This window comes from Monodelphis domestica, chromosome 8 (genome assembly GCF_027887165.1).
Source record: "Monodelphis domestica isolate mMonDom1 chromosome 8, mMonDom1.pri, whole genome shotgun sequence".
In the NCBI taxonomy this organism is placed as follows: domain Eukaryota; kingdom Metazoa; phylum Chordata; class Mammalia; order Didelphimorphia; family Didelphidae; genus Monodelphis; species Monodelphis domestica.
Genome location: NC_077234.1, coordinates 1699489 through 1719077, shown reverse-complemented (window position 1 = coordinate 1719077; position 19589 = coordinate 1699489). Strand labels below are relative to the sequence as shown.

Sequence of the window (19589 nt, the reverse complement as noted above, 5' to 3'; positions counted from 1 at the left end):
CCGGCGACGTCCCCCCTCCCCCCCAAAGCCCGGCGCAGTGTGATGGGCCCAGAAGCCAACACCTGTCCAACGTGCCTGGCCAGGCCCTCCCGGCCTCCTCTGGGTGGCTCCTGGAGACCCCGCAGAGGCCCCTGTGCTCTCCGGCCCGGTCAGGCTGGGAGAACGACGAAGGCCCCGGGAGATGCCCGCAATAGGAGGGTGCGGGTCGGGCCTCAGCGGGGCCCCCTCTCATCCGCTCGGCCAGCCTCCCTGCTGCCCTTCGGCCGGCCATCTCGGGCCCTTCCGTCCCTCAGTGCTCTGCGGCCTGGGAGGCCCGGCGGAGCTTCGGGGGCCGCAGCGTGAGGGACGTCCGGCCGAGCCCCCGAGGGCGGGGGGGGGGCCGAGTGTCCTGGGCCACTCCGGCTGCTGCCCCAAAGGCCCGGCTCAGAGGGTGGCAGCAGGCACCGCCCACGGCCTGGCCCGTCGCAGGGTGCCTCCTGCCTCCACAGCTCTGAGCCGGGGCACCCCCGGGGCCTCCCCTTCAGAGGTGGCACCCCCGAAGCCCCCGGCTGGGCCACCCTCCCTGCCAGCCCTCGATTCGTGCCTGCCCAGAGCGGCCTCGGGGCAGCCAGACCAGAAGCCTGGGGGGGTCCCCGGGTCCACCCCCGAGCGCTGGCACAGGCCCCCCCACCCCAAAAAGCCTTCTCTGCCACCCGACAGCCAGACACCGGCACGGGCTGGGCTCCAGAACACAGGGTGGCCCCCGCGGAGGCGGAGGGGCCGCCCGGTCGCTGTCCCAGAGCCGGAGGGGAAACGGCCCTACGAAGAGCCTACTGCGCGCCCCCAGCGGTCTCTGAGCCTCACAGCAAGCCTGTGCACGAGGCGCTCCCATCATTGTGCCCGTTTCTACAGAGGAGGGCACTGAGGCACGCAGCGGGGGTGACTCTGGGGGAGCCCTAGTCCCTCGGGCCACGGGGACAGCCCGGGGCCCCATCAGGGAGGGACCCTAAATGGCAAAGGGGGGCTGGGACCACGCCCGGGGCACCCCTTCTGCTCCGTCCCTCAGGCCAAGGTACACGAGGCCGGTTCAGGCCTAGCTAGGGTTGGAGAAGTGAGCCCTCAGCGCCGTGCGCGGCACACCTGTGGCAAGGGGGGCCCTGGGCCTGGGCAGCCCCCTCAGCGCGATGGCCCACCGGCCCGCCTGCCTCCCCCCCCCCTTCCTTCCTTCCTTCCTCCCCCCCCTCCCCTCCCCCTCCCCTCCCCCCTCCCTCACAGATGGGCCCAGCAGGTGGCAAGGCGGGAGGCCAGCAGCACCGGGGAGGCGCCGCCCTCCCCTCCCCCCTCCCGCCCTCGGGCTTACCTCTGGTGGCCGCAGGGGCTTCTCTGGGGGCCGGGAGGGCCCCGCCCGGAGCTCCCTCGGGGCCTCGCTCCAACCTCCGCCTCCTCAGCTGGCGCAGCTCCGAGTGGCGGGCCATGAGCCAGCGCGGCCCGGCCCTGGGCTCGGTCCGGAGGGCCCCCGCGGCCAGCAGGGCCGGGGGCGGCGGGCCGGCCGGCCGCGGCCCCTGCGGCATCTGGGCGAGGCGGGCGCGCTGCAGCAGCAGGAGGCTGCCGGCCATCAGGTAGGCGGCCGTGACGGCGAAGAGCAGGAACTGGGTCCTCCGCAGAAGCTTCTGGAGCCTGAAGAAAGGCTTGGCCATGCCCTCGGCCGGCCCGGCTGCCTGGCCGCAGGCTCATCCCATCATCCGGCCGCCGCCGCGCCGGGGCTTCCCTGCACAGGGCCCGGGGCGGCCCGGCTGCCCATCGTCAGAGCCTTGAGGCGCCGCTCCTGGAGGGGCAGAGACAGGGGCACTGCGAGGGAGAAAGGAGGGGAGGAAGCCCCAGCCCCCTCCCCCAGAGCGGCGGGGGGCGGGGCCAGTGCACCTGTATGCAAATGAGGAGCAGGGGGGCGCAGGGGCACCTCGGGGGAGGCTGGCCAAGCCCCTCAGCTGCCTTCCGCCGTGGCTGCACAGGCCTCGGATTGTCCCGGGAAGAAAGGCTCCCCTGGCCGGGAACTAATGGGAGCTGGGGCCGGGCCAGGGAGCTGCCGCTCAATCGGCCCTCTGTGCCCCTCACGTGGGCTCCCCTGCAGCAGCACTAAGGGAGGGCAGCCCAGGAGCAAAGCCGAGCCAGGGTGGCCAGAGGGCCGGACGGTACCCCGTGCCTCAGTTTCCTCCCTTGTCAAAGCGCCCTGGCCTCTGGGCCTCCCTTTCTTCATCTGCAAAATGACGGGCATCCGCTGGCTTTGGATATCTTCTTGGACCCACTGGGCCAGCTCAGGGCAAAGGCTCCGTGACCCGATAGCCCATCTGCTCCTGGGCCCTCCCCCAGCAGGCCCCATCCCTGGGACAAAGGCAGGCATGGCCCTGGGCCCAGGGCATGTGGCTAATGCAATCATGCAGCTACTGGACAAGAGGCCTTTGGAAGTGGCATTCGTGGCAGGGACTCAGGGGAGACGGGAGGCTAGAGAGTTCCTTCAGGAATGCAGGCTTTCCCTCTCCTCCTGGGCACCCTGAGCTCAAGCCAGGCCCAGCATTCGAGGAGTTTCCTGTCCATGCTCCCCCCAGCCTCCTTGGCCTCTTGACAGGCCGTGCCTGCTTTCGCTGCCGCTGAGGTTCCTCAAGGCTGTGGAAGAAGAAGTGCCTCCCTCCCCGCTGCATCCTGCTTTCATCTTGGCCCCTGGCTTCCCCACTGTGGTCACTTAGAGTAGGGCAGTCAGAGAGTTCCTGGTGTGGCCACATCAGTGACTCTGGAGAAACCCATTTTTCTTCACTGTTCAGCGCCTCCTGCCTTGCTCTAGAGAGCAGGGTTAGCCCTCCGAGAGCTTCCCATCCCATCCCACGTGACGTCCGTCCATTTCTAGTGAATCTGATCTCCCCAAACAAGAGGCGCGTCCCACACCACCCCTGAGCGATTCCCCAACCAGGCATAGAACTTCTCTGGTTGGTTCCTCTCTCTGGTGAGGAATGTGACTACCAAGGAAGCATTAGCCACCCTGTTGGCAGAGACACAAAGGCAGAGAGAGCGGAGGGGAGGGAAGGAAAGAGAGAGGAAGAGACAGGAAGACAGAGACAGAGAGACAGAGACAGACAGCAGATCTCCTCTGTGAGTACCAAGAGGTTCCCCCAAAGCAGAGTCTCTTCTTTTCCTGCTTCCCCTCCCTGTGTCTACTCCGCTCCAATCCAATACTCTGTTCACTTCTCTACTGCAAACACTTCCTGTTTCTTGGGTTTTTGCCTCACATATAAAGATTAGCCAGGTCTAAAACCGAAATGAAATTAAGACAGAAGACCAGAATGGTAGCCACTTTCCCAACTGGGGGCTCTGAGCTATCACGGTTTTGTGTCTAAAGTAAACCCTGGAAAGTCACACCGACCACTTCTTTTCTTTTTTCCATCCTTACCATCTGTCTTGGGACCAGCGCTAAGTGTTAGGCCTCGAGCAGAAAAGCAGTGAAGGCTAGGCGATGGAGGTGAAGTGGCTTGCCCAATCCCACATCTAGGAAGTATGGTTTGAAGCCAGGTCTCCCCCTACTCCAGGCCTGACTCTATCCACTGAGCCACCCAGCCGCCTCTCTATCACTTGTTTTCAATTTCTCCTTGTCCTACTGTACTGTATCCCCACTTCCGCTCTACAAGGGCCTTGAGACATCTCCCACATTGACAAATGATGCCAGGTGGGGCCATGGGAAAACATGGGACGTGGGCACTACAGGCTCTGGCAGGCCACAAGGATCTCCCAAGCCTGCACCTGCTCCCTCTTCTCTTTCTGGAGTCTCCAAGTTCACCCCAAAGTGTGCCTCCACCTGACCTTGGTCATGCCCATTTTCCAGGGTTTCTCAGGAAAGGTGGCGATTTCCCTGGCGTGGGAGATGACAAGCCCCAGGCCTACGGTCCATCAGCCCCAAGACTATCTGACCAGGTCGTAGGCTATTTCACCACCTCAAACCTCTTCTTCAAATGAAGTTCTTTTCCTACTTCTGGACTGAATAGAGTCAGAGCCTCCCATGCTTGGGCCAAGAAGACCCGGCCACAAACTGGGGGGGGGGGGGGTTTGACCACAAAGCCTCTATCTCCATTGTTTTGTTCTATTTTCCATCTTCCCTGCCTGGCTGAAGGCCTACAGCTGGTGCCTCCACGTCCTCTCCTCTCAGTCTCTCTCAGTACTCCTTGAACCACGGATTGTCCTCTCCTCCCTCCGGGACGCTCTTCTCTCGGCGTTTCGAGCGGGTTCTTCTCCCACCCAAGAACTCCTCCTCCAAATCACACCCAGTAACCACAGGTGTCCCTCACAGCTCGGTTGGCTCCCTCTGGACTCCGGTGCCGGAGATCTCACTGGTGGCCACGGGTTTGATGCCCGTCTCTGTGCTAAGTATTCTCTTGGCTCTGCCCCTCCTCCCAGGCTCCCGGTGGGGGACTGACTGGGGACTCCTGGCTCGGTCCTCTCCATCCCCACATCCACCATGTGACCCTTTACAACATCTCCACCAGGCGTCCTTCTTCTCCTGGCCCAAGCCTCCCCTGGAGGCCCCCTTCGGTCAGTCGGCCGCTCACCAGAATTCTTTTCCTCTTTGAGCAAAGCCGATCCTGTCCCAAGCCCTAGAGTCACCAGGGTGGGTGATGGCAGAGGCCCAGACCCGGGGGCACAGCTGGCTTGGCGCACTTATTCACAGAGAGACGAGGCCATGGCTTTGTTTTGGGCTCGTTTTAGATGAGGGCTAGGCTGGCGCGCAATCGCAGGGCGCCCCTGAAAGAGTCACTTTGCCCCAGGGCTGATCTTGTGGCCAGGAACATGACCAGCTTGGATCCAGAGGGCTGATTCCAGCCTCGGAAAGCCAGAACCCCTGGCTACATCCACTTCTCAGGCCTTTCATGTCCCGGCACACCCCTCTTGGTCTTAGAACTTCCTCAGGAAGACATCTGAATGACAATGATCCTGGCAGGTCCACAGAGGAGGGCTACCCAGCTAACCCTAACCTGACACTGCCAGGCCCCCCACCCTGGCTGGCAGAGCTGGGCTGTGGTGACCGGATCTCACCACCTTCTTTTTGGGCCCCAGATTTAGTCGTGGCCTAAGCGTGGGGCTGCGGTGAGGAGAGTGAGCACCAAGGTGATCTAGGCTCAATTCGCCATGGAGGGGAGGCTGGCTGAGCTACCCTGGCCTGGAGCCAAGTGCGGAATGCTCAGGCTGAAGGCCTCAGGAAACAGATCATGCCTCCTCCCCAGGGCCCAAACCACGGTCCTGTCCAGAGGAGAAGTTGGGCAGCCATCAGGCCCAAGGAATCAAGTGCCCAGAGAACAGGATGGACACGAGGCAGCACCACGGCCTTTTTTGACTTTGCTCCAAATCAAGGAAATCAAACAGACTGGCCCAGCCCTCTGTTAGAGCATTTGTCCACCACAGGACTGGACTGTGGTGAGGGAGGAGAAAGGGCCCTGGTTGGGAATCAGGACCCGGGGCTGTGGGACCTTGGACGATTCTCTTACCTTCTCTAAGAGCCCCTCCTCAACTGGAAAAGAAAAGAGGGGGCGTCTCAGAACTCTTACAACACTAATATTCAATCTTTCTCTCGTCTCTGCCTCTCTGTCTCTCTCCCTCCCACCCTCCCCTCCCGGGGAAATGAAGAGGCTGAGCCAGAGAAGGGCTCTCTGAGCCTGTGACTCTTAGGGCCAGATTCTTGTTCCCCTCTAGATGGTATCTATGGTAAGACCAGAAACATTTAGGATCCACATTGGGCATCATGCCAGGTGCCCTCCCTTCCCAACTCACAGTCACAAGGGGCTGAGTTGTGGGCATTGCCCAGGCTCAGACTGGATGGAGGGGACATTCATCAAATGTTGAATGGGGAGCACTCTTAGAAAGAAATGCCCCACAAAAACTGGAAAATGAGGGGACTGGGGAATGGCTGAACACATTGTGGTATCTCTTGGTGATGGAATACTCTTGTGCTCAAAGGAATGATGAACTGGAGGGACTCCACGCGAACTGGGACGACCTCCAGGAAGTGATGCAGAGTGAGAGGAGCAGAACCAGGAGGACATTGTACATAGAGATGGATACATTGTAGCACGATCCAATGTAACTGACTTTGCTACTAGCAGCAATGCAAGGATACAAGACAATCCAGAGGAACTTATGAGAAAGAAGCTCTCCACATCCAGAAGAAGAACTGTGGGAGCAGAAACACAGAAGGAAAACACAGAATTGATCACATGGGTCGATGGGGATACAATTAGGGATGGAGACTCTAAATGATCATCCTAGTGCAAATATCAATATGGAAATAGATTTTGATCAATGACACACGTGTAACCCAGGGGAATTGCTCATTGGCTCCAGGATAGGGGAGGGAGGAGGGGAGGGAAAGAACACGAATCCTGGAACCATGAAAAAACATTCTAAATTAATCTGTCCCAGTCAGATTCTCCCCCTCATCTCAGGGGAAAGAAAGTCAGAGGCCAGGAGCTGGAGGCATCACAGCATGGTGGGTCAGCCAGTTGGTCTGTGGCTAATGAGCACCGGGGAACTGCATTCGTGACATGAGCGAGGGAAGGTAGAGCAAGGGAGAGGAGGGGGCACCAGTCTAGAGATTTCTGGGTGTTTTCTGCCTGAATTCGCAACTTCCATCCACCTTCCCAAACCAGCTGGACTAAAGCGGGGTGCCCAAGTCACGGGCCTCCAGACAGCATTTCTTAAGCCTCTAGCTCATGCCACACCCTGGCTGAAACCAAACAAAAGGCAATCCCTGCCCTCCAGGAGCTGCTGTTCTCTTGGGGGAAACGACACCGGGCAGAAACCTATGAGCCACAGAAGGACAAGGGGGGATCCGGAGAGGCTGCCTGGAGGGCACAGCCCTGAGTTTAGCCTGCAAAGAATCTATAGACTGGCACCAAGGCAAAGAGAAAGGATGGATGTTCTCAACAGAAGGACCAGCACGTGCCAGGGCAGAGGCAGGAAAGGGAACGGCCCACTGGCCCCGGGGCTGGCATGGAGACTACAGGGATAGACTGTCCAGTAAGCCCAGAGACGGGCTGGCGTCACATTGGAAAAGTGTGTCTGTGCCAGGGGTGGAAGCTCTGTCCTCGAGGCAGTAGGGAACCACGGAGGTTTCTTGAGCAGGGGCCTGCTGTGTCCAGATCTGGGCTTTAGCTGTCTCTAGGGACAAAGGCCAGAAAGGAGAGAAGCCAGTTATACCCCCGGTCTGAGGTGGAGAGAGGCTAAGCTGGGGAGATCACCAAGAAGGGAACAGGTGGCATGGATTTGGGGGAGGGGGCAGCTAAGTGGCTCAGTGGATTGAGAGCCAGGTCTGGAGATGGGTGTTCTGGGTTCGAATCTGGAATCAGATACTTCCTAGCTGATAACCCCGAGCAAGTCGCTTATTCGCCATTGCCTAGCCCTTACCTCTCTCCTCTCGTATGGATTCAAGATGGAAGAGAAGGATTTTTGAAAACTCCTATTTGGGTGAGGAAGAGTGGAGGATGGCTGTGGCTGTGGCTAAGCCTTCCCTGGGGCCTGGCGGTGATGAGGCCTGAGCCAGGAGCTCTGATGAAAGCTCTGGCCAGGACAGAAGAGAGGGAGAGAGAAGATGCAGGGAAGGCACAGAGGCCCATTCGAGGGGCCGCGCTGTGGAGACTCAGCTGACACGGGAGCCCGGAGGGAGGGGCTGGTCACTCGGGTGAGGCTTGGAGAGAGGAGAGAGCCAAGACGGGAAGGTGAGTGCTGGCGAACGCTGCAGACATCCCTAAGGGTCCCACGAGGGCTTTGGATTGGCCTCCACAGCTAGCAGGAACAGGAGGAAGCAGCGGGGCTGGGAGAGCCCAGAAATGACTGCGAGACGAGCTGGGCCGTGTGGTGACTGCTGAAGGCTTGGGGGTGCCCGACCTGACAAACAGAATGCAGCCGTCAGGGAGACCTGAAGGGCCGCTTGGGTGCAGGAGGATCCGACGGGCTGTGCGTGGCGCCCCTGGGCAGGAGGCTGGCTGAGAGAGGCCCGATGTGGAAGAGCCTGAGGGGCCCCTGCTCCGTCCTCAGATTGGGCTGCTGGCAAATGGGTGGCACGGAAGAGCTGCTTGGGTGCCTCCTAAGCCTAAATTCAGCAGGATGAGAAGCGTGTTTGGAGAGGAAGCGGGAGGGGGAGGGGGCCTCCCACCCTCGTGGGCCCTCAGCCAACATGCTTACTGGGCCGCCGAACAAGTCGAGCCAGAAAGAAGGGCTTCGACGCCATCGGGAAAGACGGCCGCGAGCCCCACAGAGACGAGGCGTCAACACGACCCGGAGAGGAGTGGCCTCCTCCCTCAGTGGGCAGTTCTGGGGGGAAGCCGAGGAGTCGGCGGGCTCCCAGGCAAAGGGCACGTCCTTCCTGGAGTGGAATGAGCTTCCCTGACCTGGCAGAAAGGAGTCCCCTCATCCTGCACAGGGATGAGGAAGGCTCGGGTCGCGTGAGGGACATTTTGGGCAAGCCTCATAGAAGAGGAGAGACAGGCCTGGGCTGAACGTCTTCCGCCCAGGGGAAGTCAGGCCCTGGGGCAGAAGGCCTGGTGTCCATGGCTCTGCGCCCAGAGCAGGAAGGGAGGGGAGAGAAGGAAGATGTAGGAGGGGGCCTTTGGACTTGGCCAGTCCCCCAGTAGAGCCAGGGCCAAGGCCTCCTCTCCAGCAAGGGCATCAAGGGAGCCAGTGGCTGCAGGACACACTCTTTCTGTCCTGGCAGAGAGGAAAGGGGGTCCCTACCATCTTGTCCCAGGGACGTGCCCTCCACGTCTCTGGTTATCATCCCACATTGAGGCCAGCAAGATGCCAGCGGGGAGGGCCCATGAGATATCCTCTCTGAACTAAGTGCAGAAAAAAGGATTCCCGAATGCTTGCCTCCTGGATCCATGTCTCTGATAAAAGGTCAGCTAATTCCCCAACTGATAAATGGGCAAAGGACACGAACAGGCAGTCTTCAGTCAAAGAAATCAAAACTATCCATAAGCACATGAAAAAGTGCACTAAATCATAATCAGAGAGATGCAAATCAAACAGCTCTGAGGTATCACCTCACACCTAGCAGATTGGCTAACATGACAGCAAAAGAAAGTAATGAATGCTGGAGGGGGTGTGGCAAAGTCGGACATTCATGCATTGCTGGTGGAGTGGTGAATGGATCCAACCACTCTGGAGGGCAATTTGGAACTAAGCCCAAAGGATGCTAAAAGCCTGTCTGCCCTTTGATCCAGCCATAGCACTGCTGGGTCTGTACCCCAAAGAGATAATAAGGAAAAAGACTTGTACAAGAACATTCATAGCTGCACTCTTTGTGGTGGCCAAAAACTGGAAAATGAGGGGATGCCCTTTGATTGGGGAATGGCTGAACACCCTGTGGTATCTGTTGGGGATGGAATACTATTGTGCTCAAAGGAGTAATAAAGTGGAGGAATTCCATGGAGACTGGAACGACCTCCAGGAACTGATGCAGAATGAGAGGAGCAGAACCAGGAGAACATTGAACAGAGATGGATACATTGTAGCACAATCAAATGTAACTGACTCTGCAACTAACAGCCATGCAATGACCCAGCACAATCCAGAGGGATTTATGAGAAAGAAGCTCTCCACATCCAGAGGAAGAACTGTGGGAGTAGAAACGAAGAAGGAAAACAACTGCCTGATCACATGGTTTGAGGGGGACATGACTGGGGATGGAGACTCTAAGCAATCACCCCAGTTCACACATCAACAATATGAAAATAGACCCAGTGGAATTGCATTTCGGCTATGGGAAGGGTGGGGGAAGGGGAGGGAGGGAAATAATATGATTCTTGTAACCAAGGAATAATGTTCTAAATTGACTAAATAAATTTTTCAAAAATAAATCAATAAAACAATATGGAGGTAGGTTTTGATCAATGACATATGTAAAAGCCAGTAGAATTGAACGCTGGCCATGTGAGGGGGAGAGGGAAAGAACATGGATCATGGGAAAATATTCTAAATTGAATAATTAAATAACCTTTTCCAAAAAAAGATAGAAGGTTGGCTAGCAGGAGGCCAAAACCAGATCCCCAGGGACTTTGCCTGAGAGCCCCTTCCAAGCCCCCTAACCATCCATGGGTGCAGCCATTCCCTCACTTCCAGAGGCATCCCATCCCCTCATCATCGTCTTTTCCAGTTCAAGCCATCTTCCTAGACAAATGGCGCCAATGTGCTGGGCAGATACTTTGCTACAATTTACACCACGAGTCACAGAGTGAGGGGGCAGCAAGCTGGTGCAGTGGAGAGCGCACTAGGCTTCAAGATTCGTCTTCACAAGTTCAAATCTGGTCTCAGACACTTCCCAGCTGTGGCCCTGGGCAAGTTCCTTAACCCTATTTGCCTCAGTTCCTCCCCTGTAAAAGGAGCCAAGAAAGCCCCAAAGATTAGGCCAGGCTGCCCGCTGTGCACCTGGTGTGGGTCCCTGCCCCCACCCCCATCCCCCAGCTGCTAGGGCAGCATCGGTCAAAGGAGATTGAGCAGAACATGGGCGAAGTCAAGGAAGTCCCGGGCACTCCCGGCTTCTCACGCAGGAAGTGCTAAGCACAAGAGTCCCTCCTGCCTTCCTGCTAATATTCCAAAGTGCTCTGCAGCCTCCACCTGTCCGGTGTGGAGCTGAGAACGCGTTTCAATGGCCCAAGGAGCTCTATTCGTGAAGGCGCCTCCCCAAGCTGGCCGGCCGGCCGCCACTGCGCTTATTCCCTTCCTTTCCCTCATGGGGGTCTTCCAAGCACTTTTACCCCCACCTGGTTTAGGAAACTGAAGTCCCTGGAAGCCGAGGGGTTGACTCACAGCCGGGGCGGTGCCCGGACGTCCAGCTCCAAAGCCCACTTCTGAACAGTGGGAGCAGGGCTGGCCCGAGCTCATAAGGGGCCAGGACCACTGGTGGCCCGTCTCATGGCCACGGCTGCAGCAAGAATCGGATGGCCGAGCTGCCAGTCCTGCTCTGGTTTCACCAGTGTGACCCTGGACAGGTCACTCTACTCTGGAAAGGGAGACGGGCTAAATGGCGCCAAATGACCCTGCTGGCCCCAAGTCTGTCATCCTATCAAAAACCACCACAGTTCTCGGGCTGCCCCAACGCTGCTCTTCCAGAACTTTCAAACTGTGAGCAGCAAAACCAACAACAAAGCGGAAGATTTGGAGCCGGGGGGCTCACTGACTGAGGTTCAGGAACCGTGTGACCTTGGGAAGGTCCGTTTACCCCCTCTGGGCCTGATTCCTCCACAGAGACATGAAGATGAGGCAGAGGGAAGCTGAGGAGGCCATGACATGAGAGCTCACTGAATGAATGAGCTACAATGTGTCTGTGCCCGTGGGCGTGTGTGCAAACGAAGGTGCACTCAGATGGGGCCATCTTGGAGCCCCGGCTTTCGGGGAACATCCATGGAAGCGACTGTCCAAGGGCCAACATTGCCAGAAACAATACAAAGACGGGGCAGAGCCGGAGAGCTCCTCCTCGGCTGTCTCTCAGGCAGGCAGTTCTTGGAGTCCTCCCTGGAAGCCACAGTCAGAAAGCGGATCCGATGGCACTCCCGGCAGCCCGCTCCCTCGGCCAGACCCCTCCGGCTGACAGGAAGGAGGATTGGCGAGCCAGCCTCTCTGCCCCAGCCTGGCCCAGCCCGTATTCCTGCAAAGTAGGGCCTCTGCCATGGGAAGACCCACAAGCACCTTCCCCAGTGGGGAGTCCCCCCTGCACTAGGCCCTGCAGATTGCCTCCTGGTCCCCAGCAAGAAACAGTGGCCCCCTTTTCCGAAGCCTTCCCTTCTGGCTTGGAACCCACTGGTGTTGTGTCAGAAGAGCGGTAAGGGCTGGGGTTAAGGGACTCGCCCAGGGTCCCACAGCCTGCAAGTGTCTGAGGCTGGATTAGAACCCGGGACCTCCTGTCTCTAGGCCTGGAGGCCTAAAACATCAAATGTTTTAACCATGAGGGAACTGAGCCCTAGAAAGGCAAAGAGGCTGGCCAGAGCCCCACCTGGCATCCGGATTCTCTCCCAGCACTGGGGGCAAGGTTGACCCCGGCAAAGGCTTCTCCCTTCACCTCTGCCCCGAGGCGACTCCAACTGGATGGGGCCATGGGGGGGGGGGCTCCCTCGGTGCCGCCCTGGCCTTCTCCACCCCTCCCCCTCTCAGCTCCTCGGCCTGGGAGGCTGGGCTCCCCCGGCCCCCCCTTCCTGGGCCTCTGTGGAGAGAGCAGGAGCACAGAGATGGGCTACAGCCTGTCCCGTGTGCCAGCCTGCCTCCACTTCTGTGGCCTCCAGGATGCCACTGAGCCCGGCACAGCAGGACCTTTTGGGTAAACTAGACTCCAAGAACGCCAAGTTCCCCCTGCCCGCCCCCTCCCTCAGGGCAGCCCCAGGAGGAAAGGAGAGAAACGGGGTGACTCCCCCTCCCCCATGCAGGCCAGCCCACAAGCCCCCCCCCCTTCTGCCTGGACTCCCCCGAGGGCTCCTAGGCCTGGGCAGTCCCTGCCCACCAGGTGCCCTCCTTGTTGCTCCTGACCCCGTCGGGCATCCTGTGGCTTGTTTTACAGCTGAGGAAACTGAGGCCACAGGGCTATGGGACTCAGCCAGGGTCCCACAGCTAGGCAAGAACTCAGGAAGAGGAGTGGTCCTGGGTGCCCCCAGGCTCCCCCAGAAGCCCTGGGGAAGGCGGAGGAGCACTCCAGGCAGAGGGCCATTGGGGAGCTGGCCCTCCCTCCCTGCACCCCCTCCCCCGCAGCCCTGGGTTCAAGGGAGAGCCCAGACGGAGGCTGGCTGGAGCCGGGGCTCCTGCCAGTGCGATGGCCTGTTGGGGAAGAGCAGGCCGGCGGAGGGGGGCCTCCAGCGGGGCATCGGGGAGGGCTGGGCTAGCCCGGCAGCCCTGGCCTCTCCCAGGCCGGGCGGGTTCCCTCCTCCAGGCCTCTCCAGCCGGGGTGAAGGGCCGCTTCCACCGGGATGGCCTCCAGGCTCGCCAGAGATGCCTCGAGGAGCACCTGCGGCGGGCGAGGAGACCCTGCAGGACACACACACACACACCCCTCCCGCCCGCCGCTGCCCAGACCCTGGGGCGGACGGCCACCTGGGCAGCCCTCCCGGGGCGTCTGCGCGGAGGCTGGAGAGGAGCGGCGGCCGGACCCAAAGTTCCCCGGGAGGGCGGGCGGAGGCCCGGCGGCTCGCTCTACTCACCTCGGAGCGCAGGGCTGGGAGCAGCCGGTCCCGGCGATGGAGCGCGCTGCGTCAGGGCTCCGGGGGGCATCCTGGGGGCGCCGCCGCCGCCCCTGCCTCCCCCTCGCGCTCTTCGCCTCCTCCAGGCCGCCCGCGTGGCCCCCCGATTCAGCCCCAGCTCCGGGGCTCCGATCCCCAAGAGCGCCGAGCAGCCCGGCTGGGGCTCCGCCTCCTCTGCACATGCCCAGCAGCCCGGCCGGCGCGCGCTCGCTCGGTCCTAGAGGCAGCGGCCGGCCGAGGCTCCTCCCTTCCCGCAAGGACTCTACCTGGGAGTCCGAGAAGCCGCGCGTGACGACCAGCGCCGGAGACCCAACAATCGCGCCACAGTGACACCCAGCGACACCCAGCTGAGCTCCAGGACGCTAATCGGGGCCCAGCGGGAACTGAGGCAGGCGCAGGGGTCGTCCGGGGAAACTGAGGCAGGCGCAGGGGTCGTCCGGGGAAACCGAGGCAGGCGCAGGGGTCGTCCGGGGAAACTGAGGCAGGCGCAGGTGCAGGGGGTCGTCCGGGGAAACTGAGGCAGGCGCAGGGGTCGTCCGGGGAAACCGAGGCAGGCACAAAGATGGCACACGCACACTTCTGAAACCCAGGGGCAGCGTCCACAGAGCCTTTGCAGAAGGGATGCCCCAGAGCCGAGGAAGAAGCCCAAGTTGGGCCCATTACCCAGACTTCCTTGCCAAAGTCTTCTGCCCTCCCCCTGGAAGAGCCTCCCAGGCCTGGCTTTGGGCAGCTTCCTCTCAAGCCCGACATCCGCCACCTCTTCCCGTGTGACCTGCCTGCCCGGCACCCGCGGGCTCCCGTGATCCCCGCCCCGTCCCCTTCCCCCCACCCAGAGGCGCCACTGGCCTGTGAGCTCCACGGGGAGGGCTCTCCTGGCACACAGTAGGTCTACAGGCAGACAGAGGGCGCTGGTCTGCAGAGACCCCGCCCGGGGGCCCAGCGTCCAGCCCAAAGCCTGGCTCGTTCCCTGAGGGAGCCCGGCCAGGCGAGGGCGCCTTCTAGACTGGGGCCTGCCCCATGCCCAGCCTGCCCACCCGGCCAGTCCGTGGCAAACGGCCCAGATCTGTTGGGTGCCTACTACGCGCCGGGCACTGTGCAAGGGAGGCAGAAGACGGCCGAGTCGGGGAGCCGAGCAGACAAACACGGCCGAGAAGCTCCGGGCCGGAGAGCTGGCCAGCGTGCCGGACTTAGATGTGGAGACTGAGCCCACCCGGGGCAGTGACTCGGCCAGGCTCACACAACCGCCAAGAGCCCGGGGCTGGACTCGAACTCTAAGCAGCAAGGGAGGAAGGCACTCCAAGTAAGAGGGAGAGGTGGGGAGGGCCGGGGAAGCCAGCAAGCCCCCAGAGGCGGTGGAGAGGAGGCTGGGAGGGGGCCGCCAGGCTCTGCTCAGGGGAAAAGCACTTCGGCAACCCGGCAGCACCTGGGGAGAGACTCGAACTCCGAGGCTGTGAGCAGAGGCTGGATTTGAACTCGGGAAGTCTGCGCCCCCCCACTGCACCCCCTAAGTGGCCGCTTGCCTTCCTCGGGTACCTCTCAGGAGAGCCACTTTGCTGCTGAGCTCTGAATCCACGGATGGAGCCCCTGCCGCCGTCCCAGGGAAACCCCAAGGCCCGACTCTTCCCCTCCGCTCCGGCGGCTCCTTCCAGCTGGCGAGGCCGGCCCGGCCCGGCCCTGTTCTCCTGTGGCTTTGCGGGGCGCAGGGCCGCCTCGAATTGCCTCCCAGAGCCGATGGAGTCCCTCAGTTCAGGCTCTGCTGCTCTGCCCACGTGCCAGGGGAGCCCCCTCTGGTCTCCGGCCCGGCAAGGTGCCCGCCACAGAGGAGCCAGTCGGTAAGAGCCCGCCGGGTCGGGCGGGATCCTGTCATCGGCCTCAGGAAAAACCAAACCATCGCTAAGTCCTGGCTGAAAGGTCAGGAGGGCGAACCAGGGAGGGACTGGGGGGCACGTTGAGGGCCGCCCCCTCCCCCGGCTCTCCCCAGAAGCAGCTCGCCCCCCCGAGGGCTCCAAGGCCCGGCCAGACCCAGAGCCAAGAGAGGACGTCCGGCTGAAGGCGCAGTGAAAAAGGGACCCTGCGCGGAGGCTGTGAAAACTGGGGGGACCTTTGAACCCCCAGAACAGCAAATCCAAAGGGCTCCTTGAAGAGGGCAGTGACACAATCAAGTCTGGCTCTGAAGAGAAGCAGGCCGAGGGCGGGTTAGACAAAGAGCGCAGCAGCCTGGAGTGCGCCGAGACACCGGGGCTCCGAGCAAGAGAACTGAGTGAGGCGGAGAAAGATCCGGGGAAGAGAAGCCAAAGACAATCTGAAAGAGGCGCGTTCCAGGGGAGCCGCAACAAAACACCTTCGCCACAGGGCCTACAGACGTGCCTTAAGGACTGTCCCCCCATCTGCTGGAGAAACAGAAGAGGTGGCCTCTTGTGCTCCCCTCCCGCAGCCTGAAAAGACCCGAGGCCGGCCAGTGGGAACTCCACGTGCTCCCCTCTTCATCTTCTCCTGTCGCCCATCTGCCTTCCTCTGCGGGCACCTACGATGCCGTCTCAGATCTCCCAGCAAACTGCTTCCCCGTTGCCCAGGTCTCCCCAATTCTCAAAAAAAAAATACTTAATCCATCCGTCCCCACCAACTATGATCCAGTGCTGGCCTAATGGATGGAGTTATGGGCCCGGAAAGGACGAACTGAGTTCCAATCCAGACTCAGACACTTCCCAGCGGTGTGACCCTGGGCAAGTCACTTAATCTTTTTGCTTCCATGTTTCCAACTAGAAAATGGGGATCATCATAGCATATATCTCACAGGACCGATGTATTTTCCCAAAGGAGATAAAACTTGTAAAGGTATTTAGCACAGGAGGCAGCTGGGTGGCTCAGTGGATGGAGAGCCAGGCCCAGAGACAGGTATCCTGGGTTCCAATCTGGCCTCGGACACTTTCCAGCGGTGTGACCCTGGACAAGTCCCTTGACCCCCATGGCCTAGCCCTGACCACTCTTCTGCCTTGGAGCCAATCCCCAGTATTGAGTCTAAGATGGAAAATAAAGGCTGAAAAGAGAGGGCTTCACGCTGTTCCTGGCACCCAGCAGACACCAGAGGCTGGCTCCTTCCCTTCAATCGCTCTGCAGTCTGGCTGCCAACTTCGTGGTATCATTGAAATGTGATCCCTTGTTTGGCCACATGGTGGCCTCTCACCATCCTTCTTGACTCCACTGAGGCCACGTATGTTCCCCTCCTGGAGAAGCTGGAGTCGGGCTCTCCGTGGCCCTGTTCTCTCCTGGGTCTCCCTTCCCACGTGGGCCTGACCATTGTCTCCGGCTCCATCTCCATCCCTCAGCGGTGGGCTCATCCTTCTGTGGGAGGGCCCTTCAGAGAGCAGCCGCTTCTGTGGCTCACTCTCTAGCGCCCCCACCGGCAGAATGGTGGCCGTACATTGGTGGGCGGCGCAGAGCCCCGTTAGCTAAACCGGGGAAATGCCAGAGCAGAGAGCGGTGCTGCCCAACGGCGCAGGAAACGTTGTCAAATTCCAACAGAGAAGTAAGCAAGGAGAGAATAGAGACCCGAAAGACTTGGGCGTCTGCCCAGTGGAAAAGATGCCTTTCTCAGCCTCGGTGTTACCTTCACCAAAATGGGCCAGACACTCTAGCGCGGAGAAATTGCAAATGGGGGCAAAAAGAAAGAAGGCAGCTCCTCCAGAGCCGCCCCCCCTTGGCTTCATTGCAAGGTCACGGCCTTTTCTTGCTCCTCGTCCTTCCAGGGCTCTGGGGAATCTGTGTCCCTGCTCTCCGTCCTCCTCCTACCAGCGTGTTGTGGAATCATGGTCCACGATCCGCCCTGTGACTAGTGATGCGTCTCCAGCCTGCGTCCTCTTCTCTTCCCCTCGGTAGGTAGCCCCATGAGCTGCCATGAGCTCAAGTATCATCTCTTCAGGCTCCATCTCTCTCCTGGATTCCTGTCCCACCTCACCAACCCCAACCCGAAAATCGACCTATGGCATATTTTGAAGGACCTCAACAAGTCCAGAAAATCCATTGGCTTTCCGCCAAGGCCATCCCCTCTTCGAACCTCACCAGTTGGGAAAATCACCCCACTTCTTCACGTTGTCTCAGTTCACCGCTCCGAGCCACCCTGATGCCTCCTACTCCCTGCCCCCCCAAGTCCAATCAATCAGCAAGTCTGGGCATTTCTGCCTCCACAACGTGTCCCCCATCATTCTCTCCTCATTTGACCCGTCAGCATCTCTTGCCAGGAGCTTCTAAATGCCCTCCCTGCTCTTCAATGAGCACCTTCCCCAGGCAGAGCCCTGGCAGGTCCATGGATCTCCCCTTCCCCAAGCCCCCGGGCCCTTTCTCTTACCGCTAGGACCATTTCTTTGTGGGACTGAAAGCTCTTCACCATGCAGATGTGTCTGCCTTCCTGCCGCCTCGTGCTTGGCCCCAGCTGGCTCGCCAGTTCTCCCTTCTGTTCCTCTCTCTCAGCCTGACAGGTCAGAGGAACTTGTTGGTGAATCAGGGTGGGGGGATCCCCCACATTTTCTAGTCCTCGCTGTCTTCATGTGCAAAACCAGGGAGGCGGCCTCGTGAGCTCTGAGGCTCCTTTCGGATTCTCCAAGTGACAAAGCGGGTTCTTGGGGAAAAGGCCCTGAACCAGTAACACTCGAGCTAGCCTTCTTGGAACAAGGGAGGGGGGCAAATGACCCAAATCCGAAATGCACAAGGTCTGTTCCTGGTGCACAGAGGCAAAAGGAAAAGGAGGGGGCAGAGCCTGCCACACACACAACTAGCTGACAAAAGTGGCCGTTTGAAGGGAAGAGATGACGTCCCCCAATGAGGGAAACACTCTGAGTGACAAAGCAAGAGCTACCAAAGCAGCCGATTTTCCAAAGAGGATCAAGAATTCCATGAAGAAATTCCCAAAGCATCACTGCATGCCAGGCAAGTGCAGGTCCTGGGGACATCCACAGAGAAGTGAATATGGAGGCAGGCCCTGGAGGGCAAAGGGAGGGAAGCAGGGTGAGACGAGACAGCACGCCCAGCTACCTTTGGCCTCCCCGGTACGTGCCCAAGAGCAGTGCCACCGGTGTGAGGATATGCTTGACTCAGTGACTTGCCTCCTTTCTGTGAATTCCAAGCTGCCTTCCAGGATATGGGGTAGTGGGGAATCTCTTCAGGTTACGCTGGGCTAGAGCCATGATGACGAACCTATGGCGCACATGCCCAAAGGTCACACAGAGAGCTCTCTATGGGCCTGCCTGCCAGAGTTCCTTAGTAGAAAGTCAGAGGGACTTGGGGCAGAACTGTTCCCCTCCCTCTGTCTATGTACCTGAGGATATGCCTCACCTCACCTACCCCTCTGCCCAGCAGCCCTATAGGGTGCTTCCTCCCTCCCTGGGGTGGGGGGACCGGTGCTGCATTCAGTCTGGGGGATTGGGGGTATACCACTCCATCTCTAAAAGGTTTGCCATCACTGGGCTAGAAAATCTCCAAGCTTCCTTCTGGGCTTGGAGAGGTAAGGGGAGGTCACCAGCCTAGACGAGAGAGGAGCTTTATGGGGCCTGGAGTGGGGGAGGAACTGATCATTGCTCATTAGCAACTTCAGAGGAGCCTCCTCAGACAAAACACCATAACTTGTGTGTTGTGAGTGTGCAAAGAGGCCATGGTGCCATGATGAATAGAGTCATAGAGTCAGGGAGGCATGAGTTCAAGTCCTGCCTCTCACAATGAGGAGGCAATGAAAAAGCACAGGTTTTTGAGCAGAGGTGCCACACTCGGATCTATTTGGGGACAGCGTTGCCTGGAGGGGCAGATATTGGACACCAAGAGTTCACCCTGCCACAGATGGTCAGGAGGGAGGGCTTGTTTCTCACGGAGTGTTATAGCTTGGGATGGGTTGCCTTTCTCCCATTGAGGCTGGTGTGAGCCGGGCGTGGCTGTTGATCCTCCTTGAGGTCGGGGACTGCCTTCTGAGCTCCTAACCCTAGCCCAGTGCCACCTAATCAGTGTGTGGTGCTGATTGATCAGAGCAGAGCATGCTGGGTACAAGGCTGGCTTTTGTGAGCAGGGCATGCTGGGAACTCTGCCGGGGAGCTTGGGTAAGGCTATGACTTGTGAGAGTGAGCCTCTGACTAGTGTGAAGAGGGCCCCGATAGTGGGAGTGAGGCTAGTGATGGTGTGACTGAGATGGGAGCAGGGCCTAGCTGGTGAGAGGGAGCCTGTGGTTGATGAGCTCAGGGCCGAGCTAGTGTGGGCAGCCCCGGATGGAGCTCATTCTGGTGCTTCCCATCCCCATGGGGCCTGCCCAGGCTCGCCATTTCAGCGATGACCTCCATCCCTGACCTTTGGCCACAGCACATTTGAGTCGGTCCCTTTAAT

General features: G+C 59.8%; 1 protein-coding gene across 2 annotated transcripts in view; it reads right to left on the bottom strand.

The window, feature by feature from the left end:
• LOC130453555 (sialate:O-sulfotransferase 1-like) overlaps nt 1–14394 on the bottom strand; it is a 33571-nt gene extending 19177 nt beyond the window's left edge. For both annotated transcript variants that reach the window (XM_056806926.1, XM_056806927.1), the window contains exons 1-2: nt 13191–14394; nt 1340–1804 (exon numbers count right to left, since the gene is read on the bottom strand). In XM_056806926.1, coding sequence (XP_056662904.1) covers nt 1340–1676 — 337 coding nt within the window. In that variant the 5' untranslated portion in view covers nt 1677–1804; nt 13191–14394. The remainder of the gene's footprint in view (nt 1–1339; nt 1805–13190) is intronic.
• Nucleotides 14395–19589: the final 5195 nt, after the last annotated feature.